This window comes from Lytechinus variegatus, chromosome 1, assembly GCF_018143015.1.
Source record: "Lytechinus variegatus isolate NC3 chromosome 1, Lvar_3.0, whole genome shotgun sequence".
Lineage (NCBI taxonomy): Eukaryota > Metazoa > Echinodermata > Echinoidea > Temnopleuroida > Toxopneustidae > Lytechinus > Lytechinus variegatus.
The window spans coordinates 29,911,809-29,939,253 of NC_054740.1; the positions used below are offsets into that span (position 1 = coordinate 29,911,809).

General features: G+C 35.8%; 1 protein-coding gene across 1 annotated transcript; it reads right to left on the bottom strand.

Annotated features, from left to right (window-relative positions):
- LOC121410841 (nuclear pore complex protein Nup54-like) lies at window positions 1-26,830 on the bottom strand. The gene is made up of 13 exons (XM_041603166.1): window positions 26,732-26,830; window positions 19,949-20,179; window positions 17,377-17,499; window positions 15,954-16,013; window positions 14,715-14,899; window positions 14,051-14,238; window positions 10,983-11,179; window positions 9,565-9,619; window positions 8,737-8,830; window positions 7,148-7,255; window positions 6,251-6,370; window positions 4,266-4,376; window positions 1-3,204 (listed from the first exon to the last, which is right to left on the bottom strand). Exons 1-13 carry the CDS (start codon window positions 26,820-26,822, stop codon window positions 3,097-3,099), a joined length of 1,671 nt encoding a protein of 556 aa, XP_041459100.1. The 5' UTR covers window positions 26,823-26,830; the 3' UTR covers window positions 1-3,096.
- Window positions 26,831-27,445: the final 615 nt, after the last annotated feature.

Here is a 27,445-nt window from a genome sequence, read left to right on the forward strand (position 1 = left end):
ACTTTTATGTACATGTATTTTTCAAAGATATTTTTTTCCAATTATTATTACAAAGTTTTCATAAAGCTTTCATTTCATGATCCAATGAAGTGGATTATACAAACTCATTGGCATATCTATACACAGTGAAAACTTATACAAAGATAAACTCAGGTTCATGTAGAACTCATTTTGTACAGTTGCACAGCCTCATTCAGGCATGGTGGTAGCTCAGTAAAATTTTTAGTCAAGGCATTGTAAGATAAGTTGATAAACTGACATACGGTTTAACTCAAAGAAATTATTATTTTTCAAAGAGAAAGTGATTTGTCTGCAGTGAGGCAACTAGAGTTCCTATGCGTTATGATGTCTTGTATCTCACTGCCTCTGCTCACACAAAATTATTATTACTGTTCAAGTAGACAGATGCCTCTTGTCTTTTGGCACTCCACTCTTTGCAATTCTCCACCAAGTTGTTAAATGAGTTCCCAGTAAGGTTCAAAAGCCTATGCAGTATGTCTTGCAATTGAGTCTTGAAACTCTTTCTGGAATGCTCCAGAGGGTGTGGAGAAAGTGCAACATTGTGTTCGGGCATGTCGGGATTGTATGACGGGGGGTAATAATCTACGATATCTGTAAAGCACATATTCAGATGTATTTGAAAACATCTGAAAAGCTTTATGTGCTTAAAAGCACTCTATAAAAGTGAAATGATGTTCTTAATTTTACTTTGCAACCCAACTTCTGACCAGGGGCCCATAATACAAATCTTAGCAGTCATTGGCGAAGAATATCTTTACAATTGACTACAATGTACCGTACAAATCAAGCATTAAAATCAAGTGTATGATCAATCGCTAACCTTTGTGTTACGGGAACCCGGAGATGGTTGTATAACCCATGTAATATTGTTTCTAGCCCAATTTCACAAAAATTTACCATTTACAGTTGGTAATTACAGTGTACCATGGTAACCTAGGTCAGTGCTTCTAAAACTCTAGATGCCCACTCTAGGTTTTTATCCTACACTGCAGTATTCTAAATAGAGAAAAATTATGATAAAAGTAGCAGACTATAAAGAAAACAGAACAAATGGATGGTGATGCTCTGATTCATAACACGACCTCCAGGGGACCCTAACACAAAGCTTATTAATCAATCATAATACTAATAATAATGGTGCCTACTTATATAGCGTGCAGGTTCCCCTTTCGGTGCTCATGGCGCTTTAAAAAGGCACTGCTATTATTACCCCGGCTAAGCTAGGCAACCGATTCAGGCGCACACAGCTTTTTTTAGGAATTACTTCTGCCGGTACTTATTTCGAGTGCAGCACACAGTGGATGAATTTCTTGCTGAAGGAAATTACGCCATGGATGGGACTTGAACCCACGACCCTCTGTTTCAAAGTCCGGAGACTAATCCACTGGGCCACAACGCTCCACTATCATGAAAATCAAGCGTACAAGGCCCAGACATACCCTCATTCCTCAGTATTTTCATACTGAAATTTCCTTACCATGTGATTATAAAAATTGTTCACTTTTACCTTGGGGTAAAATTGAATTGCAATTGATATGACAACAGTTGAGTTGAATCAAAGATATACGACAAAACATCAGATACATTTTTTTTTCTAATTGGATATTACTTTGGCTGACCCTGCAGCCAACCTGAGAAAGCTCTTATGCCCAACGGAGCACTGTGAACTATTGGTTGTGAAGCATTGACTGAACTACATCAACAGTTAATCAAAAACACTTTACAGCTACTTAAAGTGACTACGTGGAATGCTAAGGTACATGTAGACCCCAATCTTGAATAAAAAATTGAAAAAAAATAAAGTAAAATAAATACCCCATGAATGCATGACTATCCACTTGATTTTATACAATATTTGTATGTAACACATAGTATAACACGTTTATGAGATGGTATCGCATGGCTTCATCATGAACTTTTAAATTGCTTTAACAAAATAGACATTGATTTATGACTTGAACCCACTGTGGAAAAGACTTCCTTGTAGGAAATTAATCAAAAGTGAACCTTTAATATAATACCTGCACAAGCTTGCTAGCCCTATTACAGATAAGGTGTTGGAAAATGGGAGGTCAATTTTCCAGAATGCTACGCAATTCAGCACCCATACCGATATCACACATCAGCAAACAATTAATGCTTTATGCAGAGATGGTGTCAACAGCTCGCTCAAATTTTAATCATGAACTGGCACCTATAACTGCATCATATATTTTGTCCAGAATAATCTCCTGATGAACATACTAGACCATGATATAGGAAGTTCTGTTTCAAAAAGAAAATATGGTGTAGCAATCCCATGAAGGCTCTACATTGAAGCACCTGACTAAATTTGAAACAAGCATAACATATTTTCATTGGTAAAGGAATCAAAAGTGCCAATGCATAACATTCATGTGGCTTGTGTTGCCTTCTGTACAATAAGTTGCAGCATGTAAAATTATTGAGCTTTTGATTTATGTGTTCACTAGTGGACTACCACTTTTGAAGCAGTGGACATCAACAAACTCATCGCTTGTAGCAGATTTCTTGAACCTGTTCATCCTTGTTTTGCTAGTCACCCACAGACTGTGACATGTCTATGAATAAGCACTATACGAAACACCACATTATACATGTAAGTCACAAAGTGTTCTCAATTGGCTTGATTCTGCAAGCAGGGAGTCTGTGATTTCCTTTCATTCAAAATTATAGAAGATTAATTCCCCAAGTAACCACATTATATTCATGCAGCATATAATCACATGTACAGTCACTTGCACCAAATTCGGTGTCGGCCTTGCTTCAGTTCAGCCATGAAAGCATGCATACAGATGACATCAATGAGCTATTAAATGTGCATGGTCATGTGAAACCCCCCACAAATATACCACTGTATGCTTTGTCAACTGCTTCAAAAAATTACCCAATACATTGCAGTCCACTAGAAAGCTTGCAAATTGATAGCTTACAAACAGTTCCTCACGAGCTGCATCTCTTGTCAACCTCCATCTAGTCATATTAAACATAAGAGTGGTCCACTGCAGTTTAGATATTCAAGAGTCCATTGTAATTTGAGTCAATATTGATGTATGATCAACTGGTTGCTTCTTCCAACCCTCTCTCAATGAGTTTTAAATCTTCCAAGTCTTCTTTGATGATACCCACAAGATGGCTGATACCTTCTTGTTGTTGTTTCAGATGCTGAGGATTCAAAGATAGACAAATATACAATTAGAGATCATATGAAAGTCTGAATATGTGCATAGAATCATGTGTGTACACCCTACTATACACATAAAAACAATTCAAATATATGGGCTAAAAATAGGCTTCAATATGACTTCAGGTTTGTGTATCAGATTTGGCATTCCTCAATGAGAGGGATGAAGAATTATTAAAATCAAAATAGTGTTGATAACTCATAAAATTTAACACATTTGTATCTTTATTTTATAAAATGATGGAACTATTAGTAATTTCTATTCAAGAAAATGGATGTGGAACACAAAACATGGGAAATCACACTAAACAATATTATTAGATCAGTCCTTGCTGTACACAAAAATCAATGTACTTGGTTTATATGAATTCACTTGGGACTACAAGCAGTTAATCTACACTACAGTTGGTCTAATATCCATTTAGTATAACTGCCATTCAGTCTAATGCCATGAGTTCCCATTCATCTACTTATCATTATGAGCTTTGTAGATGACAAAATGAGTGTAGAGTAACTAGAAATTACACAAAATGGTGCATGAACTAACTGGCAATTAGACTGAATACAGTTTGTAGACGAAATAGATAGTAGACAAAGTGGTTGTAGGTGAATTCAGACTAAACCATGTGGGATGATACTAAAGAGAGAGTAGACCAAGTGTGTGTAATACAATCAACAATCTACTTCTGTACTATTACCTCCAAAATATCATAATTGACTGAGACAAAAAGCTCCCCATCTCACATAATTGCTACTCTGCACGATAATTTTTTTCTTTTAAGATCTCAGTCAGTCTTTCACTACATTTTTTTTTTAAACAGTGGTTGGTTAATCTTCAACAAGACAGCTGAATTAAGTTCTACACAAAAAATAGACCCTTCAGCATTTCAAATGTTGTTGACTACATTTTGGTTGACTACATTTTGGTTGACCAATCTCTCAGGATAAATGCGTATAAGTGACATCACAGTAAGAACCCATTAATAACACTATAAAGCGTGCATGTAACATGAAAAATACTTTGAGAGTATTGTAAACTCACCTGTCTAATTTCATACTGGAGATCAGAATCAATAGAATACTGCTCACTATTACGACTGAATGGAAGGTGACTCTGCAAACGGATCTGGGATAACATCTCATTCAGACGAGCCTGAAACAAAACGAGATGATCTTTGAATGTATTCATGGTGGAGAGATAATATATAAAAGGTTTTGCACAATATCATATGACTGTTTGTAATCTTTTGTAATTAGTTGTTCCTAACTGTAATACTCCTGGGGGGGCATAATGCCTCCCCCCAACAAGAAAGTTGAAAAACAATAAAATACATAAGAAATAATTACCTCAACATCTTTTTCTTTCAGAAATTGATGAGGGGGTTATGAAAGACATTTGTACCAAAAATTGCTATTCAAGAAGTTTTATTTCCTTTAAAAATACCAAATTGTATGATTTCTCACATAAATAAGCATAAATTAATGAATTAGAAAAAATAAAAGGACTTTCATAAATTTAGCTTTGAATTACCCTTGGAGTATTAGGGTTAAAAGGGTTTTATGACATCTGCTCCAGAGACAATTGCTCCGCTCTAAATTCCACACACTAATCAAATGACCAACTTTAACCCTGGGTTTAACCCTAAATAGACAGGGCTATTTTGACGCCTAGAAAGACAGGAGGAAGGGGCTGATTCAGCTCCCCCTTAAAGCGACCTTACATTCACAAATCATGGGCAAATTGAATCAATACGAAATTTGCAAAAGGCCAATTGACTTGCATGATATAATCCGTCCGTCATGAGAGCCTGTCGGACTAATGCGATAAAAGTTCGGACAAAAGCACAAATTTAACCGATGCAGTGATCATATTTACTTTTTGATTGCTAAAACAAAACAAATATCCTTTGTAAAGACATGTTTCAAAATGGAAACTTGCAGTATACTTCTGGTTGGTTAGTCTACTAAATATCGCTCTCCTATTAGACCTCCCAGACATGCCAGCGTCTATTACACAACAGGTATGCAGTCTGAAAGCAGGCCTTGTAAATTGCTCTTTCATATCATAAGCCGTTTTCTCGAGCGAAACTTGAAATAGGGCAATAAATCCTAGCACTTGGAACAGACTATCATTATATAGTGACAGACTTGAATCCCTGATTTCCCCACGATTTTTCAATGGTAGGTCGCTGTAAGGTCTTGGTCGTCGATTGCGCAATTGCGATGAAAATTGGCATGTGCATTACCCATGGCATGATCTACAAAATTATGAGATCAAATTCTGTGAAAAATCTCACTGCTAATTAATTATGCTTATTTATGTGTAAAATCAAGTATGTCTAACTAAATAATGTCCCTAAAATGCTAATTTTTGGTTCAGACTCTTTATAGGAATCTGATCAAATGAACTTTATTTTCTTAGGTATTTCACTGTTTTCTAAATTTCTTATGTATTTCTTTGTTTTTTACTTTTTTATTTTTATGGTTTTTCAATGGACATCGTCAGGGACTTTATTTTGAACATAAACAAAATGAATTAAATTGATTTAATCAGTAAAAGTAAAAATAATTATCAATTCATAAATTATGGATAAAAACACTATTTGCATTAGATTTGTACACAAATTCACGTCTTTGAGTAATTTTGAACAATCATGGCAGTCAGAGTGAGCTTAAAACAAATGCTACAGCTCGTCTGATATTATTTCATGGTTCCAAGATTAATTCTGACTAATATCTCAATTAGAATATGCCACATTACTCATGTGAAAGCCAGAATATGACTATACATCATTTTGCTAAACCTCCTGGCAAGCCCTGAACATCTTATGTTTCATATCACATAAAATACTTATGGATATAGACATGTTTCAAGAAAACAAAAAAGGTAATGAAAGAAAAAAATCTATACTGAATAAAGATTCTACAGCTTACAATATTGAAAAAAAAATCTTGCTACATGTTACTCGATTAAAACTTCCAAGATGAAATGATAAAATGATCTGTCATACATATTTTGTAACCTACCTTCATCTGGGTTGGTGCATTTAACTCTGCCATCAGTCCCTCAAGCTGTGTTCTAAGATGCTCCTCCTCTAACTGAATGGACACTCCTTGTTTTCTCTGGACCTCCTGTCGAGCCATGACCTGATAATCAGTGGTAAACAGAAATGAGGATCTGGCATTTATCATCTACTCCCTTTTCTATTCCCGATTCTATTTCCTTATCAGCATTTTCCCATCTCCTAAAAATTAGAACTTTACTCTGCAAGGTTTATAAAATCAACTCAAAGTGTTTTGCTGTTTCAAAAAAATCTAATTTCCAGTTATGAAACCCTTTAATCCTGTTTCAAATTGAGTTAATAGGGAAATACTGTTTTGTCACTTAAAAAATTGTACACAGCAAGAACATATAGAAAACAACGATAAATTCAATTAATTTAACATGAAAAGTAAAGAACAAAAAAAATTTCCATTTTGAGTTAATGATAAATGGAAAATCACTGTACTAGTGCTCCAGAGCACTTATAAAACATTTTGGAATCAATTGTGTTGCAACTTAGCCCTCATCTGGAAGATGCACTGATTTACATTAATTCTCAGGGGAGCAGGTCTTAATATCAGAAGGAGTAAAAACAAATCATTTCAATTCCACTTCTGCCATAAAACTCTTAAAATAACAGGTAGTTTATCTCTGATGCTACTTCATTCCATTGTCATAGGCTTATTTGTTGTATTAATGAGGGTAAAACAAGAAGAAAAATTTGCGTTTTCCATAGTTTACACATCGACACACTCAACAAAACACTTGCCCATGGTTTGATGGGCATAAACTCGGCTCAGTCTGATAATGTAATCTACTATCAACATGTTCTTCCTCCTCTACTTCTTGTTGATCATCATCTGAATTCCATTTATACCTACCTGTAAAACTCTATGTGATAATTCTAGATGTCTTCTCTTATTCTCTGCTATCCTCGCCTGCAATGTGTCCTGCTGCTCTTGCAATTTTTCCAAGTCTTTGCTTACAAGCTATCAACAAATAAATAAATCAAAGAACAAATATATCAATCATTTAGTCTGCTTGAGGAAGCATCTCTAGAAAATGGTACGTGGAACGCCCCTAGCATGTTTCATTGTCCATTTAAATGTACACAGGAGCATTGCCTTTGTAACATTGAAATATCAAACATTGCCTCTTTTTTTTTAATTTACCCTTTGAATACATTCCAGGATTTTCAAAGGGGGGGGGGACATTTTGCAATATTTGAAAAGCAAAAAAAAGGCCCTCAATTGCATATGCATAACATATTCCCATAAAATATGTTTTTGGTGTCTCTTAAAAGGGGGGGGGGGCACAGGCCAGATTACCTGGATACAGACCTGCCAACCTTTGGGAATGAAAAACTGTATTCTGTGATTAAAAAAAAACTGTATTTTTCCCCCTAACAGTGTATTTTATGATAAAATTCTTGGCGCACTCGCTCATCGCAGTGCTCAAGCTGCATGCAAGCTAAATGCCCACTGCTATTGCAGATGAAAAAAAAACATTGAAACACCCTGGTTTTAACAAAATGATTGAAAAAAAAACAAGTTACCTGAAATTACATTGATCTAATAACCATACTTGTGTATGCTTTATGAAATAGAGACATATAGAGGTGATTTTTCTCAATAAATTACGATTTTGTAAAAAAAAATCAGATTTTTTTTTTACAAAAATCATATTTTTAAATAAAAAATGTACTGCCATATTTTGGTTGAAAAACGTACTAAATACGCCTAAAGCATACTGGTTGGCAGATTACCAGGATATGCCACTGTACAGTGCAATAATCTAAGACCACGAAAATGAAAGAAATTAGAGAATCGGGGTAATGCCAGAGCTGCCAACCTGAACAAGAACATTTCAGTATTTTTAAAGCTGAAAATCAGTATTTCGGCAAGGAAATCAGTATTTTCAAAGAAATACCATAGGACAACACATAAAACTGAAACTTGAGAAATCATTATTTTGCATGAAACCATCAGTATTCTTCTCATTTTTCAGTACTAAATACTGAAAATCCGTACTACTTGGCAGCTCTGTAATGCCCCTCTTATGATGTCACATAATTCAATCATTTTCAAGACAATGATAAAACTTAATTATTAAAATACCTCTAGTGGTATCTCAGCAAACCACAGCAACATCAAACAAGAGTCAAAACAATGTTTTGATAGCAGTTGCTATTAATCCTCCCTGTACACCTCATATTAAAATAAGTTAAGTTACATTAAAATGTAGCATGACCCAAGAAAAGGAAACTGTTTGTTAATTTTTTTTGTCTCAATGCCCAATTTCTAAAATACAAAACTTGACAATATTGATAAAAATTAATGATGCAATCTTACAAATATCAATCTCTTAGTTTTTCCAAACAATTCAAATACTAAATGAATTTATCAATTATACAGAGTGTAAAGTCTGTGGAAGGACAGTCATTGTCAACTTGTTTTTAAAGCATACTTACATCCAGTCTTGCTTGATGCTGTTGTGTCTCTTGCTGCTGATATTCTAATCTTGTCTTGATTACATCAAATCCAACAAGTGGGACTGGGATCAGCCTAGAATTCGAATATGCACATAAGAATTAGAAAAATATTACAAACTAAATGAGTTACTTATTCACGACATATCCACATCCATCACTGTTTAAAGCACATGCCTAATACACTTTCGTAAAAATTACATCTGCATTTTGCTGATCACAATTTTAGAAATCAATTTGAAAATTTTCTTACAATATAACAGAATTCGACAAAAATGTACATTAATGTTGTAACCCGCAAGTGAAAACCCGAACCGTACCATCCCGTATAATCCAATAATTTGCAAGCAGGACCCGCTGACCCGTCAGGTTTTAACCCACAAGTCAATTTATCTTTGAAAAATGAAAAATATTATTTCTACAATCCCCATACTATACAGGCTCAATTCAGGAAAATATATGCCAACTAATAACCTAGCCTAGAGTGAATTTACTTACAATTTGCAAAAACGCCTCTATAACGTTTACTTTCTCAATATCTATTCTATCTATCACGCATTTGTCATAACACGAAGCCTGGCCAAGACCTGTACACAATTACAAGTATGTATTAAGCTATAGCAAGAAAGGGAGTTAATGCTTTATTCTCAACTATACTCTTCTTTAAGAATAAATTTTCAGCAAAAGACTCATGGAAGATATATGAGGAGAAAGACATTATCAACAATGCCTCAATGTCTCTAATTATGACAATTTTTTGTGGAAAATATCAGAATTTTCCTTAGCTTTTTATTTTATACTGTAACTTACCTATCTGGATCAGGATTATCAAGCTGAGCTTGCCTCCATAGTCTTGGGTCATAACCTAAAAGGAAAAAAAAATAACATTGAAATTAAGTTTCTAATTTAAATGCCCCCATCCCCTCCCCCAAAAAATAACTCTCACTGCAATTTATTTCTTAAAATGCATTGTCAGGATGATACAACATCTCCTTTGTGAGACCCAAATCCATTTTTTTCTTATTTGCACTGTTAAGGCCATCGCACATTTTACGACCCGACCGGTAGCCGACTGGCTTGCGACTGGGTGAGGGGAGAGGTGACGTCAAAGCACTTGTCAGCTTCACAGTCGCAGACCGGTCAGAGACAAGTCGCAAGGAAAATCAGAAGGATTTGACATGTTGAATCCTTATGACTGGATCGCAAGCTCAATCCAACCTCCAGCCAATCAGACAGCAGAGTTGCATAACGCGTATTATGATAAACAATGCGCATACGCAGTAGTAAGCGCAATTTCTCAGATGCTATGCCAAAAAGCAAAAAGCGCATGCGTGAGTCGCAGATCGGACCGCAAGGTGTGCGGTGTCGAGGCTTATGACTGCCTTGCGATTCATCTCCCCTCACTCAGTCGCAAGCCAGTCGCCAACCAGTCGGGTCGTAAGGTGTGCGGTAGCCTTTAAGATCACAAAAGTAGAGCCAGCTATTTATTGAAAATATAAGACAGAGCAAAAGATGCATTCAAAAATCATTGAAGAATTGTAATTTTAATAGCAGATTATTATTATTTTGTTCACATACGTCTCATTCTTCTTCAAACCATTCTCTCAGTCTGTCATTGTTATTCACTCATTCCCTCATGCCTCATTATTTCAACTGATGTTTCATCTCCGTTCCCAAGCACACTTTCATCATGTCTCGATCCCCCAGACCATTTGTGTAAACATTGACATTACTGTTTTGCCCCCTTGATGAACAACTCCTAGTTCATCTCCATTCGTTAATTCTTCCTCAGAATATTATGTACAGTGAATGATATATTGTAGTTTAGTATAGAGAATAAAGTCAGTTGTGATTGTGACTCCAAGCCAAGCAGTCATGGCCATTTCTTGAGTAGAGATCGAGACAGAGTATGAGTTCAAGTGTGTCTTAGAGTCAGAATACACAGACACAAAAATGCAAATCGGCTATTATGTGTATCTGAAAAAAAGGAAACCTCTACTCATTGATTTAAAGCAAAACCTCTTGATTTCATGCATAAACTTCACACATAAATTAGCATTAAAATGGCTCATATAATTTCCACGATGCAATTTTGTAGATTTTGCCATGTGTGCAAAAATTTGAAACTAAATGCTTAACCAGTGGTGAAGGAGTCCTTACTGAACCTATCAAATCACTTGCCTTGGCTGCATGTCAAAGGTCTCATGACCAACATTTGTTGAACTTACCTAGAGGAGGATTCTGGAGGTAGTTCTCTAACTGAGTCTGTGTCAATGCTTGTCTTGGTTGCATGTGAACAACCCCCAAACTACCAAGCTGTTGCTTGATCTTAGCGTTGTTCAAGAAGGCAAAGGTTTCTGTTGATGGGATGCGTTTGGTAGCACCAGTAGGAAGACGTTCCAAGATGTAGATTACTACCTCCGATCTACAATGAACAAGAACAAGTACAACGTGAAGAAAAGGCAAAAATTAACTTGGAAGATGTAAATAACACAGGTTTGCATAATCTGATCTAAAAAAAATGCTATGACCAGGGCAATATACAACTTATGGTAGGTCAACTTGAGCAAATGTTACTTACTCATACTATGTACACTTTTAATCATCTAGGATATATATATATTCTACGTGACATCTTGTGGATGAAAATACATTTTAAAGGAGAATGAAACATTTGGAATAAGATAGCTTGTGTGAAAACAGAAAAATCAAAGAAACAGATCAAAGAAAGTTTGAAAAAAATCGGACAAATAATGAGAAAGTTATGAGCATTTGAATATTGTGATCACCAATGCTATGGACAACTCTCCCCATTACTTTAGTATATATTTCACTTGACTTGCCTCTTTCATCACATCTGTCAGTAGATCATGTGTTCTTTATTTAGGAGGGCATGTAATACAGATTTTCAAAGAATACATCATGGATGAAGAGTTTGTATCGCCATAAGAAAAAGCAAAAAGAGACATTTTGAGGGTATTTTGTAGTCCATCAAAGAGAAAGTTGTTCACATGTGACATCACACATCCTTGTCGCATTGACAATGGGAGGATCTCCATAGAATTAGCGATTGCAATATTCAAATGCTTATAACTTTCTCATTATTTGTCCGATTTTTCTCAAACTTTCGATGATCTGTTTCTTTAATTTTTCTGTTTTCACACAAGCCTACTTGTTCCAAAGGTTTCATTCCCCTTTAAGTAGGCTTGAATAGGCCTTTTTTTTAAACTCAGGTTAATTTGAATCAACTCCACCCTTTGTTGCCACTTCACAGTCCACTGTACATTCTTCTTTTCCTTTTTTTCACCAGTGCAGCTGTGTTTCAGGCTATTTCACTTTTTTGCCTACTAAACCTAATAAAAATCTGGGTTTTTTCAAAGCATATTCCTTCTGTTGTAAGAATGAGTACAAAGTTGAAAATGTAAGCTATAAACGTGCTTGTGACAGTGCTACATGCACAAAGCTCTTAACATCTCTAAGTAAGAATGATCAAAGGGTCATTCCATGCCAATTCACCCAATGAATGTGCAATTTTGCACCCGACCCTCTCAGAATTCATTGTAATTTGGTATACATAAAATTCAACATGGCCCAAGCACAAAACAAAAAAAATTAGTCCAATTGGTCAGTCGGTTCTCGCGCTACGGCCTGCCCTTTTCTCCTTGTTTTGACAAAAATGGGCGTGACCTTCAACTTTCAATGGCCACTGCGTCGTTATGTGTTGACCAATTTTCATGAAACTGGTACCATTTAATAGGAAATTCAGAGAGGAATCCAAAACATGCATCAAATAAGGTATTGGAGCAATTTATAAGGTCATGACCTTTGACCTTAACTTTGACCTTGAGTTTGACCCCCAGACAAATAATTTTTAAACTTGATTTTCGTGTATGTTAATTATTGGTATGATATTGACAAAATATGTTAAAATCAATGATGATATTTTATTTCTTCACCTTTAAAAACTCTTCCAAAGATACCATGAAATTTCACTCTAGTCCCACACACTGATATTCATGTTAGTAAAGTGTTTACCAGTTACATGATTTCTTCCAATCTTAAGTTACAGTATGCAAACACATGAAAAGAAATTAAGCTTAATCAGTTCACAAATGAAAGATAAAACATTTATGCTCATGAATAGGTATCTGTTTAGGCATTTTAATGTTCAGCAATATAAATCATATAAATCATATTATATCGGGAGGAGAGACTCAGTTATATCGGGAGGAGAGACCTGCGGGTCACAGTGATTCAGTTCGCTTTTCGCCTCCCAGGCCCAGGTGACGCCAAACAAATAATAATAATAAATAATAAATATACATATATATATATATATATATATATTTTGAGGATAAAAGTGAAGACTTCACTAACATGAATATATATATATATATATATATATGTTATTTATTGCCGAACATCAAAATGAATATATATTGCTGAGCATCAAAATGCCTAAACAGATACCTATTCATGAGCATAAATATTTGATGTTTCATTTGTGAACTGATTAAGCTTAATTTCTTTTCATGTGTTTGCATACTGTAACTTAAGATTGGAAGAAATCATGTAACTGGTAAACACTTTACTAACATGAATATCAGCGTGTGGGACTAGAGTGAAATTTCATGGTATCTTTGGAAGAGTTTTTAAAGGTGAAGAAATAAAATATCATCATTGATTTTAACATATTTTGTCAATATCATACCAATAATCAACATACACGAAAATCAAGTTAAAAAATTATTTGTCCGGGGGTCAAACTCAAGGTCAAAGTTAAGGTCAAAGGTCATGACCTGATAAATTGCTTCAATACATTATTTGATGCATGTTTTGGATTCCTCTCTGAATTTCCTATTAAATGGTACCAGTTTTGTGAAAATTGGTCAACACGTTACGACGCAATGGCCATTGAAAGTTGAAGGTCACGCCCATTTTTGTCAAAACAAGGAGAAAAGGGCGGGCCGTAGCGCGAGAACCGACGGACCGATTGGACTAATTTTTTTTGTTTTGTGCTTGGGCCATGTTGAATTTTATGTGTATCAAATTACAACGAATTCTGAGATGGTCGGGTGCAACCACTGGGTGAATCCAGATGGAATGACCCCAAAGTGGAATACAGAAAACACAATGAATTTATTGCACTGAATTAATTAACATCCACAATGCAGATATTTGTTCCCATTAGATATTAAACATTCACATACAGAAAAATAAAAGGTGGAATATGAGTACACAAATAAAAAAAGATAAAGCCCTAGGTTATGTGGATAAGTCAAAGGGGGGTTCTTACTTATCATCAGGAAGGGGTCTGACATCCTCTACGCATACAGACAGAGTTGGTTTACTGCCCATGATTCTGTAGAGTGAATCTACCAGCTGTTGTTGCTGAGCCCTGATTTCAGTGTCTTTCTTCTTGAAGTGTAAGACAACCAGACCATCTTTTGTCTTTGCTGTCGGCTTGACGCTATAGCCAACCGTCTAGACAGATTAGAATGATGAATATTAGTGCCAATTTGAAATCATTTCATAATTGTTGTGATGCCAATCTCTTATAACTGGTTTCCATTTTCTGGAACACGTATATTGATCTCTGCATGCCCTACATGTAAGTAGCAAAAAATATTTGACTGAAAAGATAATGTTCACCCTATAGTGAATATATATCTTTTTTCTTACAGAAATCTATGTGTAATAATGCTTATGCTTAGCAAAACATCTGTTCCCATCTTCACTAACTTTTCTTTTAAAAGCATCTTTACTGCTTTGAAACACCTGCCTCAAAACATGTGTAGCATGGAAGAGTTATATCCCTTCACTAATGAAAATTGAACAATGTATATTGTCATAGCAGTGATATGTGAATGTAAACCCTGAATTGGTTTCACCCTTAATCTATGTGTATGCGTACCCATGTGTATGTGTATCTATGTGTATCTTGATTCTACAGAATCTACCTTGAATCTACAGAAGGGGTTTTCTGGAGTGAAGTTGACTGTGGTATTCTGATTTACAAACCCACTACCGGTCCCCCAGAATGCCTGAAGTTGATTCCATTTGGCTAGTAGGTTATCCCTTTCATCTCCATAGATACTAGGTACAGATAGAGCAGCAGCGAGCAGAACAAGGTTGTTGTCAACACCTGAATAATGAAGAGACGTAAAATAGTGACATTGCCGTAAAATAGTGACATTGCGTCAGGTTCCAACTCTCTCATGGTAATCGCCAGATGAATCCAAGTACAGTACTTACTGTGCATACACGGCAAGCAGGCAAGCCGGAACCTAATGACAGGGGTAATTAATGATACACAGTAATGCTCATATGAACATATTCAAAACGTTCAAATTCTGTCATATTTTAGATATTGAATTGTGAAGTCAGGTGTTAAAATTCAATAGAGTTTGTTTCTCTGGGCTTGCCGAACATTGTAGTGTTGTTGTCTACATTCGACACTCAGCATGAAGGAGTGCATTCTATGGTGGGGTTCACAAAGAGGCCATTCTTATTACGCTTTCTTAAACTAGTTCACTGGAAATCGATTCAGGAAACCAATTTGGAAGATCGCTTAGCTATCGTTCCCACTTGATCACACGAAAGTGTTTTTTCAAAATCACTTCACGTAAAGCGATCTTGTTGCCATGGAAACGCTGTCAGTGGGGTGACAGCTTTCATGCAAAATTCAAAACCGCAGCGTAGGCATTCTACACCTGTCGTGTGGAGTAGCGCGCTCAAAATGTGCGAAGATTGCTTTCCGAAGAACAGTTATGTCCTCATGCTAAAACCTGTTTAACGAGGCAAAGCGATCTTGAAAACTACATCGCGAGGTGGTTTTCTGAACCGGTTTGGAAGGTCGCTTCCAAGATCGCTTCAACCACTTTTACTACACGTCAAACTAGTTTCCACTAAACTAGTTTTAGGAAGGTAGTGAGAACGGTGTCTAACTTTTGAGCACAACTGTATCTGTATTCCTAAAGCATTTTAAAGATATCGTTCTTTATGCTACATCAACCACACAAGGTGATCGGAGCATTTCTAAGCTCTGTAAAACAAAAAAGATCGGGGAACCAGTCAACAAAAGTTTGAGCAATGACTGGTTATCATTCGATACAATACCATAGAAGCCAGCCTTATAGTAATTTTGTGCAGAATATCATCATCTTCATCAAAGGTAACTACATTACTATTGTACCTACCTAGTTGTTGTTGTTGCTGCTGCTGCTGAGGCTGAGCACCAAATCCAGTACCTAATCCACCTAAATGCCAAGAAATAATGTAACAACTATGATTTGAAGAACTATATTTTAATCCAAAAAATTTTGGGAGATTGGCTAAAAAAAAAAAAAAGAGTATTCAACAACCTGCATATCATGTGCATCTCTCCTATACAAACCTTAGTTTTACAAGACAATTTTAAGTCGATGTTTCATGAGCTAGATCCATAAACTTAAGTTGTGATGCCACCTCAACATATATTCCCAACATGGCCAGAGCTCATTGATCTTTAAATGACCTTTGACCTTGGCCATGTTCCTGAATCGCGCACAGGGTATTCAGGGATACATTTCTGCTCTTATGTCCAAATTTCATTAACTTGATCCATAAACTTTTAAGTTATGATGAAAATTAGCCAAACACCCCCAACATAACCAAAGTTTGTTGACTCTAAATGAACTTTGACCTTGGTCATGTGACCTGAAACTCGCATAGGATGTACAATGATACTTGATTGATTGATCTTATGTCCAAGTTTCATGGACTAGATCCATAAAATTTCCAAATTATGACAATTCCTCAAATAACCCCAACATGGCCAAAGTTTGTTGACCCTAAGTGACCTTTATCATGTAACCTGCTCAAGCAAGATCTTCAGTGATACACTATTACCCTTTGAAGTTTTATGAACTAGGTCCATATACTTTCATAGTTATGACAACATTTCAAAAACTTAACCTTGGTTAAGATTTCAATACTGATTCCGTTAACATGGTCTAAGTTCATGGACCGTAAAGGAATATGGACCTTGGTCATGTGACCTGAAACTCAGGCAGGATAATCAGTAATGATTACTAGTAATACTTGATTACTCCTATGTCCAAGTTTCATGAACTAGGTCCATGTACTTTATAAGTTATGATGACATTTCGAAAACTTAACCTTGGTTAAGATTTCAATGTTGACAACGGAGCCGGACGAAAAGCGGCGCCTATAGTCTCGCTCTGCTATGCAGGCCACACAAAAATGCTTTAATTTAGATTATACATGATGAAGAGTATTAACCTCGTAGGGTCATAACTCACCCAAAGTGAAATGACATTCATAGACAACGTCGCATTCAGCCTGCCTGACAAAATAGGGACACAGCACATGCTGTCTCATCAGGCACAATCCAGTCAATTATACATGGTTACATGCTGTAAAAATTTTCTCCTTTATTTCTTTGAAAACATCTGCTGCTCTTAATTTATGAATATTTTCTTCAAGAGATAAGTACAAACCATGCAAAACTAGCAAGAGCACAATATCAATCAATGCCTGGGGTCATGGAATGTTGTGTGTTCTGACAATTTCAACATACAAATAATGTAAGATTATTCAAATCAAGGGTTTTACACTTACTTGTAGTTGTTGTTCCTGTGTTAAGACCACCAAAACCAAACTTGAGGCTAGAGCTAGAGGTAGCAGTTTGACCAAAGCCACCCCCACCAAAGAGAGATGATCCTCCTGGCTTGGCACCGAACCCTGGACAAAAGATTACAAATAAGTTCAAAAGCTTAAGACAGAATAAAACAATCACCATGAGCTATTAAATTCTTCCCATCAGAAAGAAAAATGTTAAAAGTGGATATGGTATACTGCAACGGATTGCTATCAAAATGCAAACATGGACATTCATAACATTAAAGCAGTGTGACTATTTGCGTGCACATCATGTATTCAATTAATCATGAAGAAGAATCATGTACAAACAAATCCAATTAATGTCATTGTTACATTGTAAAACTTTACATGTTAATATTTATTATGATCAATTATGAAAATTTTCTTTGGAAAATACCCAGCCAAATCACACATCCCTGTACAATATAGCTTGCTCATTTATGGTGGGAAATATTTGTGTCTGAAAAGTGAAATACTTAAATAACTGATTTTTTAAAACTAGATTATTTGTACTTGTTACATTATTGAAACACTGCCAATGAATAAATATAAAATGTGACTGGAGCAAATTCACTACTCTTAAATTGTTACAATGCTATGAATGCTACATACAGACATGCAACACATAAACAAGTGGAATGCCTCTGGCGGTCTCACCTGCATCACATGATTCAATATGGCAGCAGTGCTGACTTTGAAAATTACTATAACTCGCACAAGATGTTCAGTGATACTTGGTTACTCTTATGTCCACGTTTTATGAACTAGACCAATACACTTACAGAGATACATGTATGATGGTAATTCAACAAATACCCCCAACGTGGCCAAAGTTCATTGACCTTACATGACCTTTGACCTTGATCATGTGACCTGAAACTTGCACAGGATGTTCGTTGATACTTGAATACTCTTATGTCCAAGTTTCATGAGTCAGATCCATAAACTTTCAAAGTTATGATGGTAATTCAACAGATAACCCCATTATGGCCAAAGTTCATTGACTTTTGACCTTGGTAGTGTGACCTGAAATGCGCACAGGATGTTCAGTGATACTTGATAACTATTATGTCCAAGTTTCATGAATCATATCCATAAACTTTCAAAGTTATGATGGTAATTCAACAGATACCCAAAATTCGGCCAAAGTTCATTGACCCTAAATGACCTTTGACCTTGGTCATGTTACATGAAACTCAGGCAGAATGTTCAGTAATACTTGATGAACCTTATGGCCAAGTTTCATGAACTAGGTTCATATACATTCTAAGTTATGCTGTCATAAAAACTTCAGTTAAGATTTGGTGTCGACACCGCCGCCGCCGCCTACATGTATAGTCTCACTCTGCTATGCAGGTGAGACAAAAATGGAGAACTATATTGTCATCAATGAAAATGGGAAATGCATAATAGTACATTACCAAATTGTAAAGCCATTTTTGTGTGCGTGTGTCCAGATATTTTGGTGATGTTGGATGAATGACATGACAAAAATAAAGCTTAAAATAATGTATAACTCAAAATGCAGCAATATAGCAAAAATGAGTTTTTGTGGTGTTTTTTTTTTATAACAAAGTGGTTCACAGAGGGCATACTGAACTACATGGCAGCTCGATCAAAATGATGAAAATTACCAAAATAACACATAAAATAAGCAAAGTTTTCAATAGAAAGCATCATTATGACCATGGAAGATACAGGTAGATGCAAAGGAACTCAAGAAGAAGCAATATAGCAAAACTGTGGGGGGGGGGTAGACAAAGTGGATCACAGACGGCAGGCTGGACTACACATCTGCTATTTTACCCACCTAGATCAAAATTAAAGCCTGTGGTGGAAGGCTTGATGCCACCACTACCACTGCCAAAATTGAAGTTGCCTGGAGTAAAAACAGTACCATTAACATATGTACTAGTCACTCAAATTATGTAAACTAAGGATTTCTTGTTGGCTTCATTCTGGCAATAAAGTGAGCAGTTTGCAGTGGATTGATTGTTTGAATTATTACACAAGCTCATAATCTAGCCTTTAGACAATGTTCCATGTCTGTTATTTTGCAAAATGCAGGGTGAATACAAGCCCCTGATCTGTATGCAAGCTCAGCCACAGAGCCTTGAGAAGCCTGCCTTGGACTTCCTATTACAACCATTTTTAAATTTCCTGACTCCTGATTGCTACCCAAGCCAATACTTGACCAAGAATATAGCCAAGTCAGAAGGCCTTGTCAAAAGACTAATGAAATCAGGATCTAGAATATCAAGCATCTATAAAACATTTACACAAAACGTTACAGTTAGAGTGCCGAGAAGCTAAATTTCCAAACCAAGGATATACATATACTGGGTACCAGAAATAGAATCACATCTGAAAGAGCGGGGGGGGGGGGGGGGGGGCTGGCGTTAAAATTAATACTTAAAATGCTACCTGAATTTTCACTGCAGCAATCTGATCCAGAATAAGTATGACAGGTAATCTAAAAATCCCCAAACAGCTGTACCCTTCACTTTCAAAGATAAGAATTGATTCATACCTCCTGTGCTTGTAGATGTTCCAAAGTTGAATCCAGATGCACTGCTAGTTGTCTGAGTATTTCCACCAAGCCCACCACTCCCAAAGCCAAAGCCTCCACCAGTACTGGTTGTAGCTGTTCCTATGGGTTTAATCCCAAATCCAAATGCAGAGCTGCTCGTGGTGGTGGCTGTAGAAGTCCCAAAGCCAAGAGTAGGTGCAGTTGTTTTAGTTGTACTACCAAAGGAAAATCCTATTTAAAAATGAAAATAATAAGCATATGAATTGATTATCTGTAGAAAGGTTTGGGGCAAATATCTGTACTGTTTCAGCATTCAATCTAGATTGGATACTTGTATTGGCAATAGCGAGGTAAAAATAGGGTGATATTTCAGATTCAAGTTTAATGTCATATGAAGCAGAATAGTATCCTGATCGATTTTACACCCTTTTAACGAAAATAAGGTGAACAAAAGTGTCGCTATTAAAGGCGAGCACATAATACACTTGCCTGTAACACAGAGAATGGAGTTAAAAAGGAAAGTAGAAGATGATTTCACCATTAACCTGTTTTTCTTTCTTTTTTTTACGAGAAATATTTTGCACAAGAACATTCTCATGCTGTTTTTTACTGCTTCTTTAAGTCAAATGATAAAGCTATCAAGCAGACTCACAGTGGAAAATCACTTTTGATTTCTTTACTATGCAAGAGCTCGGACATGTAACCCCGACTGGGGCGCCTCGGACTTCGGCCGGAACTTAACCACCCTTGGCTACTTTTCAGATTTTTGTTTCGGAGGGGAATATCATGCCTGCTACAGGGAACCATACAGGCAAGGGACTTGAATGCATGTGATACATGAACATACCTGCTATTGAACTGCACACACAGCAGATCCAAGTTGCTTTAAAAAAAATATTCCAGGGGTGAAATCCAGCAGTAAAATCCATGTTTTTGACTTCTAAAGATTCTTATGACACTCGCTAATTATGGACTCCAAAAATCTTGTAAGGGGGAAGTGATTTCCACTGGAAATATCTCTGCCGAGATCGCACAAGTTTGATCTATCGCAAGAAAATATGCAAAGGCTGCCGCAGGGATTCCCCACGGCGGAAAATTCGACACCCTTCCAAATATGGCACTCTTTCAAAGCTATGTGATCACGTCCAACATTGAGCCGAAAGAGGTCCGTTTGTTAAGTAGATAATTATTGCTTACCGACTTCTACATCAAATTATTAAAAGTAATAATTAAAATTTGCATTTGCGCAGCTGAGATCTTGGCCCTCGATTGCGCAAGCGCTGCGAAAAATTTGCACAGTGGTAGTGTGGGATATAATCTACAAGGCTGTATGATTAATTTTTTTTTAAATAACAATGAATTATAGTAATTCATTCATGAGATGAAACATTTGCTCTATCATACTGCCTCAAAACTGCTAATCTTTTATTCAGACTCGCAGATCCTGATCATACATGTATGTACTGCAAAAAAAAAATGGTATCGCAATTTTTTTCTTTTGTATTTTACTGTTTTTTTTTTATTTCTTATCTATTTCTTTGTTTCCCGACTTGTTTTTTAAGAAAAGTGTTGCAGACTTAATTCCGATGATAAACAAGACAAAATTACGTGATTATAAATGATAAATTATAAATAATAATTATAATAATTATTTATAATCAAATTTTAGTATTTGTTAAAGAATTAGTTTTTATCTAAAAATTGTTCTTCAAAACAGCATTTTGTAACATCGCTACGTCATAACAAAGTAGTTCAAGGGTCAGACCTATTGTATTTGCTTTGTTGACAAACGGACATGACGGATCGAGGGATCTACACAAGATCGATCTGGTAAGAAATTCTAAATTTTTAAACTTTATATTAACCAATTTTTGAAACCTTCATATGCATTAGGCAGGGCGCGACACTAGCGCCGGTCCAACGGTCCAGACCGGTAAAATCGCTGTCGGGCCAGTAGATTTTCAGAAATAGCAAGATTTACTGGTCCGACATGACCAGTAAAAAATATTGTCGGGCCAGCAATTTTTCCAAAAATAGCAAGATTTATGGGTCCGACATGACCAGTAATAAAAACCATTGTTGGGCCAGTAACTTTTCCAGAAATGGTCAAATTCACCGGTCCATCATAAACAAAAAAAATATTCCATGACTCAAATTGCAAACCATTTTCCTCCCGTTAATTTCTGTCATTCACACACAGAATACACACAGAATGAATCGCATGTAATTTTTACTTGGGTAACATACAGTGTGCATAATAGCCTAGCCAGCCACACAGCCCACATGGTAAAATTCCTACTGGCTGCAAGAACGAAGCTTGGCCCCAGAGCTTGGCTAACCTCTGGCAGAAATCTCTCACAGAACTGTCAAAATTCATTGTTCACACTCATGAAAAGCTCTTATAATGTCCATATTTCCTAAAAACTGGGGTAACTCTGTCAGTTGTAAGCAGTAAAAGGAGAAATTTTCACTTGTTTTAGTTCAAACAGATCGGGTTTCGAGTGATATCATCTGAATACAGCCCCACATATGTATTTATGTGTGTGTGTTGATACACTTGGTTTCTGACTTTCTTTTTTAGCTATATTTTAATTGAGTCAAAAAGAAAAGTTAATTTATTTATGATAGCTTTAGCTTTCTTCCTCTGTTTTCTTTCTATCTTTCTTTTCTTCTTTCTTTTCAATCTTTGTTTCTTCCATCTCTTCTTTCATTTTCTGTTACTTTCTTTCTTTTTAATTTCCCATTTTTTCATTGTTTCAATCTTTCTATCCTATTAAAAAGTATTTTTCTTTATTTCTTTTTTGATTTCTTTAATTCTTGAGACCATCCAGCCTATATTTATCTCTTCTTCTTTCTTTCCTCCTTTTTACCCTTTCTTTCCTTCATTCTTTGTTACATTCTTTCTTCCTTCCATCCACCAATTCTTCACCCTTTCTTGTTTTTTATTTCTTCCTTCTTTCAGCCCTTTCTCTTTCTTTCATTCATTCCTTCCTTTCTTTTGTTCTTTCTTTTTTCCCTTCATTCAATCTATCTGTTTACCTTTTTTTTTTTACTGCTCGCTTCCTTTCTCTAATTCTTTTCTTTCTTTCCTTCCTTTCTTTGTCTCTCAGTATTTCTTTTTTTTCTTCCTTTCATCTGTTCTTTTACCTTTTCTTCCTCTTTTATATTGCTTGCTTGCTTCCTTCCCTTCCTTCTTTATTTCTTTCCAATTCCATCATTCTTTTTTCCTTCTTTCTATCATTTTACCTTTTCTTTATTTCTTCCTTAATTCCTTTCTTCCTTCTTTCATCCTTCCTCCCTCTCTTTCTTTTTTTCCTTCTTTCCATCTCTCATTTTACCCTTTCTTTTTTTATTACTTCTTTCTTTCCTTCACTACTTTCTGTCTTTTTTCTTTCTTTCTTTATTGTTTCATTTCTTTCCTTCATTCCTTTATTTTGTTTATTTCTTTTGTTCTTTCTTATTTTTGTTCTTTCTTTCCTTCCTTCCTTTCCTTCTGTAGTTCTTTCTTTTTTTCTTTCCTTCACATCTATCCTTTCTTTACCTTTTCTTTTTTTTCTTTCTTCCTTCCTTCATTTCTTTCTTTTATTCTTTCTTTGTTTCTTTCTTTCTTTCTGTCTTGATTTCTTTTTTGTCTTTCATTCCTTCATTTTTGGGGGGGGGGGGTAACAAAAAAGGACAGCAAAATAAACTCCCGCTTTTTTAATGTTTTCTTTATTTTTGGGGACCAGTAGATTTCAGGTTCGGACCAGTAAAAAATTGAAAAACTGGAAATCTACTGGAAACTGGAAATCCGACATGAATAGGTTGGACCAGTAGAAAAAAGGGTTAGTGTGGAGCCCTGCAGTAGGCGTATGAAGGTGTAAAAATAAATAAAAATCGTCATCATTTACATGATATTTATCTTATAAGATAGATTTCCTAGGGAAATGCATCTTTGTTTGGTCAGTCTCTTAGTCTTATACATACATGGTAAGCAGTTCAAGGCTCCATGATGGAGAGTATATGTCAAAATAGTAAAAAAAACATCATCATGGAGTCCTCGGCTCAAGCCTCCACCAAGGCTAGCAAGTAGCAAGCATGTAAAAATCTACGTCCAGCTGATCTGTCCACATGATCGCTCGCGCAAGTGAAATTAGGGTGTCTGGTGAAAGAAAATATTTTTCTTATTTCAAGATAATATCACATTTTCTTTGTGAATTTGAAGAGAAATTACCTTCAGACTGACAGAAATGTAACTTTTGAAATAAATCAAATTATTGGCTGCAAAAAAGGAAGAATGAAATTAGATCAATTTTCAGCATTTCTCTGCCATAGACTGTGTAGTTAAGAAATGGACACACACAGTTCCAATTTTTTAGCTTCCGAGAGCTGTTACATGCCAAAAACTTGTCCATAAAGAGACCAACTCCAAGTCGCCAGGGCGAATCTGCATTAGATCTAATGTTAGACTTACATGTAAATGTACAGGATAGCCACACCAGGGGTGGTATTTTGAAAACATTCTTATCTTTGTTCTTATCTTTTACCTCATTGAGATAAGAAGACGCTAAAATCATTGCAAATCAGTATTCTAAAATTTTTCTTAACGCGTTCTTATCTCTGTAAGGACTGCCTCCTTCTTATCTTCAATACGCCCAATTTTAGGATACTACCAATCAAAATGAGCTTTATATTGGCAGTTTAACCAATAGAAGTGTTCCTTATGTCAAGAGAATATCATGGGCGCTGCACGTACACTGTTTCTGGCGCACTGCGCGAAATGTGCATTTTATACGCAATGACTGATTATTATTTTGAGACATGTGCACAAAATAAAGAAAGAAAGTAAGTAAAGTAAATCAGCTGCCCGCTTTGTACACGGTGACTACAGGACCTCAACATCTTCCTCAGCCCTTGTGTCTGCACTCGGATGGGATAGTCTCTATACACGCCGTCTTCTTGCTCAGTGTACCCTCTTCCATAAAATTCATCATCATCTATTTGCTGTACCTTTTCCTCCTACCACATATATTGGACGACATGATCACAGCCTTAAATATGCTATACCAAAAGCAACCACTGATGCATACAAGTTCTCTTTCTTCCCACGTACTATCAAAATTTGGAATCACCTACCAGGACCTGTTGTAATGGGAACAAACCCAGCTGTATTTCGAGAGGCTGCGCTGCCATTCATCCGCGCGATGCAGCCTCCTGTTGGGTCTCTTATGCTGTAAACCAAGAGGCAGTTTTTACTTGCATGGTGCACATCCACTTTTAATGTATATAAGTGAAATTTCAAATTAATTCACCATGGCACCTCGCACTGATATACACAGAATGGTTTCATCCCAGGATAGCTTTGAAGCTGCTGAAAGGAATTACTCTTCAAGTTTCAAGGAAAAAAGTAAATAAAGAAAAAGAACGAAAAGGGAAAATAAAAAGGCAGGAAAAATGAAGAATGAAAAAAAAAAGAAAACGAGAACATTAAAGGAAAGAATAAAGAAAAATATTTTTATAAATTAATAGAAGAAAGACAGAGAGAAAAAAAGAGAAAGTAAAGAAAGAGAGTAAATCATGAAGAATGAACGGAAAAGGAATGAGCGAAAGAAAGAAAAAAGAAGAAATAAAGAAAGTATTAAGACACAAAAGTGTCAGAAAGCAGAAATTTGAAGAAAAAAAATAGAGCGAACGAACGATAAAAAAGAACAAGAAATGAAAATAAAACAAAGAAAAATAAGGGAGGAAAATTTGAAATTTCAGGACGGAAGAAAGAAAAAAATATAAAGACGAAAGAATGAATGAAAGAAAAATAAGGAAGAAATAAGATTACAAAAAAATAAAGTGAAGGTAGAGAGCAAGGAAAAAAGAAAGAAAAGAAAGAAAAAGAGTGAGAAAAAGGGAAATAAAAAAGCAGAAATAAAGACTTGGTAAAGAAAAAAAAAGGAAAAGGGAAAATAAAAAGGAAGAAACATAAAGAATAAATGAAACATAAGAAGAAATTAAAAGATTCAAAAGATATATCTGGAGAATGAAAGGAAGACATAGAAAGAAGAAAAAAAGAGAACAAAAATAAAGAAAGAAAAAAGAGGATAGAAAAAAGAGACGGGCAAAATAAAGGGTGAATGAATGAAAGAAAGGGTGTGATAAATAACTGTTACTACTAGTGTACATCAATTTTTGAGCAAGAATGAACGCAGACATCATGAGATGTGATAACCTCGGCTCTAGCTATCTTAAATATTATCATAAAATATCGAAAGATAAGAAAGATAAAAGTTAAGAACGTTTTCAGAATACCACTTATCTATTATCTTGATTTTATTCTTATCTTTTCAGCGCGCTTTTGTATTCCTATAGATCTATATGCGCAAGTTATTTACGGAATTACGCGCTCAGCAGCCATGCCCATAGCCATGGCATAGGAATTAGGATGGAAAGCAAGATAAGATGATCAGATATCAGATGATAAGAACGTTTTCAGAATACCAATTTAAGAACGTGACGTAGATAAGAACAAAATTAAGATAAGAACATTTTCAGAATACCGCCCCAGGCGTTTAACTGTATACATCAACCATCCAGATCCAGAACTGTTGTTAGCGCCGCCAACGCAACATCATGCACACCGGGATCGCGACAGCAGCTGCCCCTACGGCGTCGGGCATGTTGGGCCTCATTTTTCGTCAGGTGTATCCGGTCAAATTTTTGCAGTCTATCGAGTCATGACAGTACAAAAACTTTAGATGGTAGATGTCTTATTGATATAATTTACATCGAGTCATGATATATAAAATATCTCACCTGATGTCCCAGTTGAGGTAGAACCAAATCCACCGAAAGATGGTTTATTTTGCCCGCCAAATGTGCCAGTACTGCCAAAGTTGAACGACATCTTGAATGATATTGTATGTGAATATAAAGTTTATTCGAAATTTCCGATAGATGGCGCTGGCACAGTTTCTACAAGGCCCTATAAAAAACTATATAGGGCCTTGAGTTTTTGCAGATTTTTGCAGTCTTTGAGAGTAACATAACCAGTGGCGTAACTACGGGGGCATGGGGCACGTGCCCCCCCCCCCATCGGCTGGCCACAAAAAAAACGTGGAAATGGAGAAAAAGAGGGAGAAAGAAAGAAAAACGTAGTGGGGAATGAAAAATTATTGTATATTAAATATATTATATTATGTTATATTATATATTACATTATATATTACATAAGAAATATTTTTCATAACTTTAAGAAACATATAATTTGCTCAGGGACTATGTGTTCATCATTCCTGGTGCTCACATTGTCTGTTTAATTCCTGGTGTACTAAAACATCCCCCTTTCAAGTCAATCATACACCAAATAGGCCTATAGTTCCAGTTATCATCGTAGGTAGTGGCATGATATGCTTCTTTTTCATGATTACCTTAAGTGATTACCCCCTTTTCAGGTCTGAATATAAAACATTTCCAATCCGTACTTTCGTTCGCGTTAGTGGATTGGTGAGATATATTAGCTCTTCATGA

Excerpts from the sequence above, each read along its gene's own strand:
- LOC121410841 (XM_041603166.1), bottom strand. The coding sequence starts at position 26,822 with ATGTCGTTCAACTTTGGCAGTACTGGCACATTTGGCGGGCAAAATAAA. Across the intron at positions 17,500-19,948 it reads AACATCTACAAGCACAGGAG|GGTTCGGTGCCAAGCCAGGA; the intron begins GTATGAATCAAT and ends TCTTTTGTCCAG. Across the intron at positions 14,900-15,953 it reads GCAGCAACAACAACAACTAG|GTGTTGACAACAACCTTGTT; the intron begins GTAGGTACAATA and ends TTCATTATTCAG.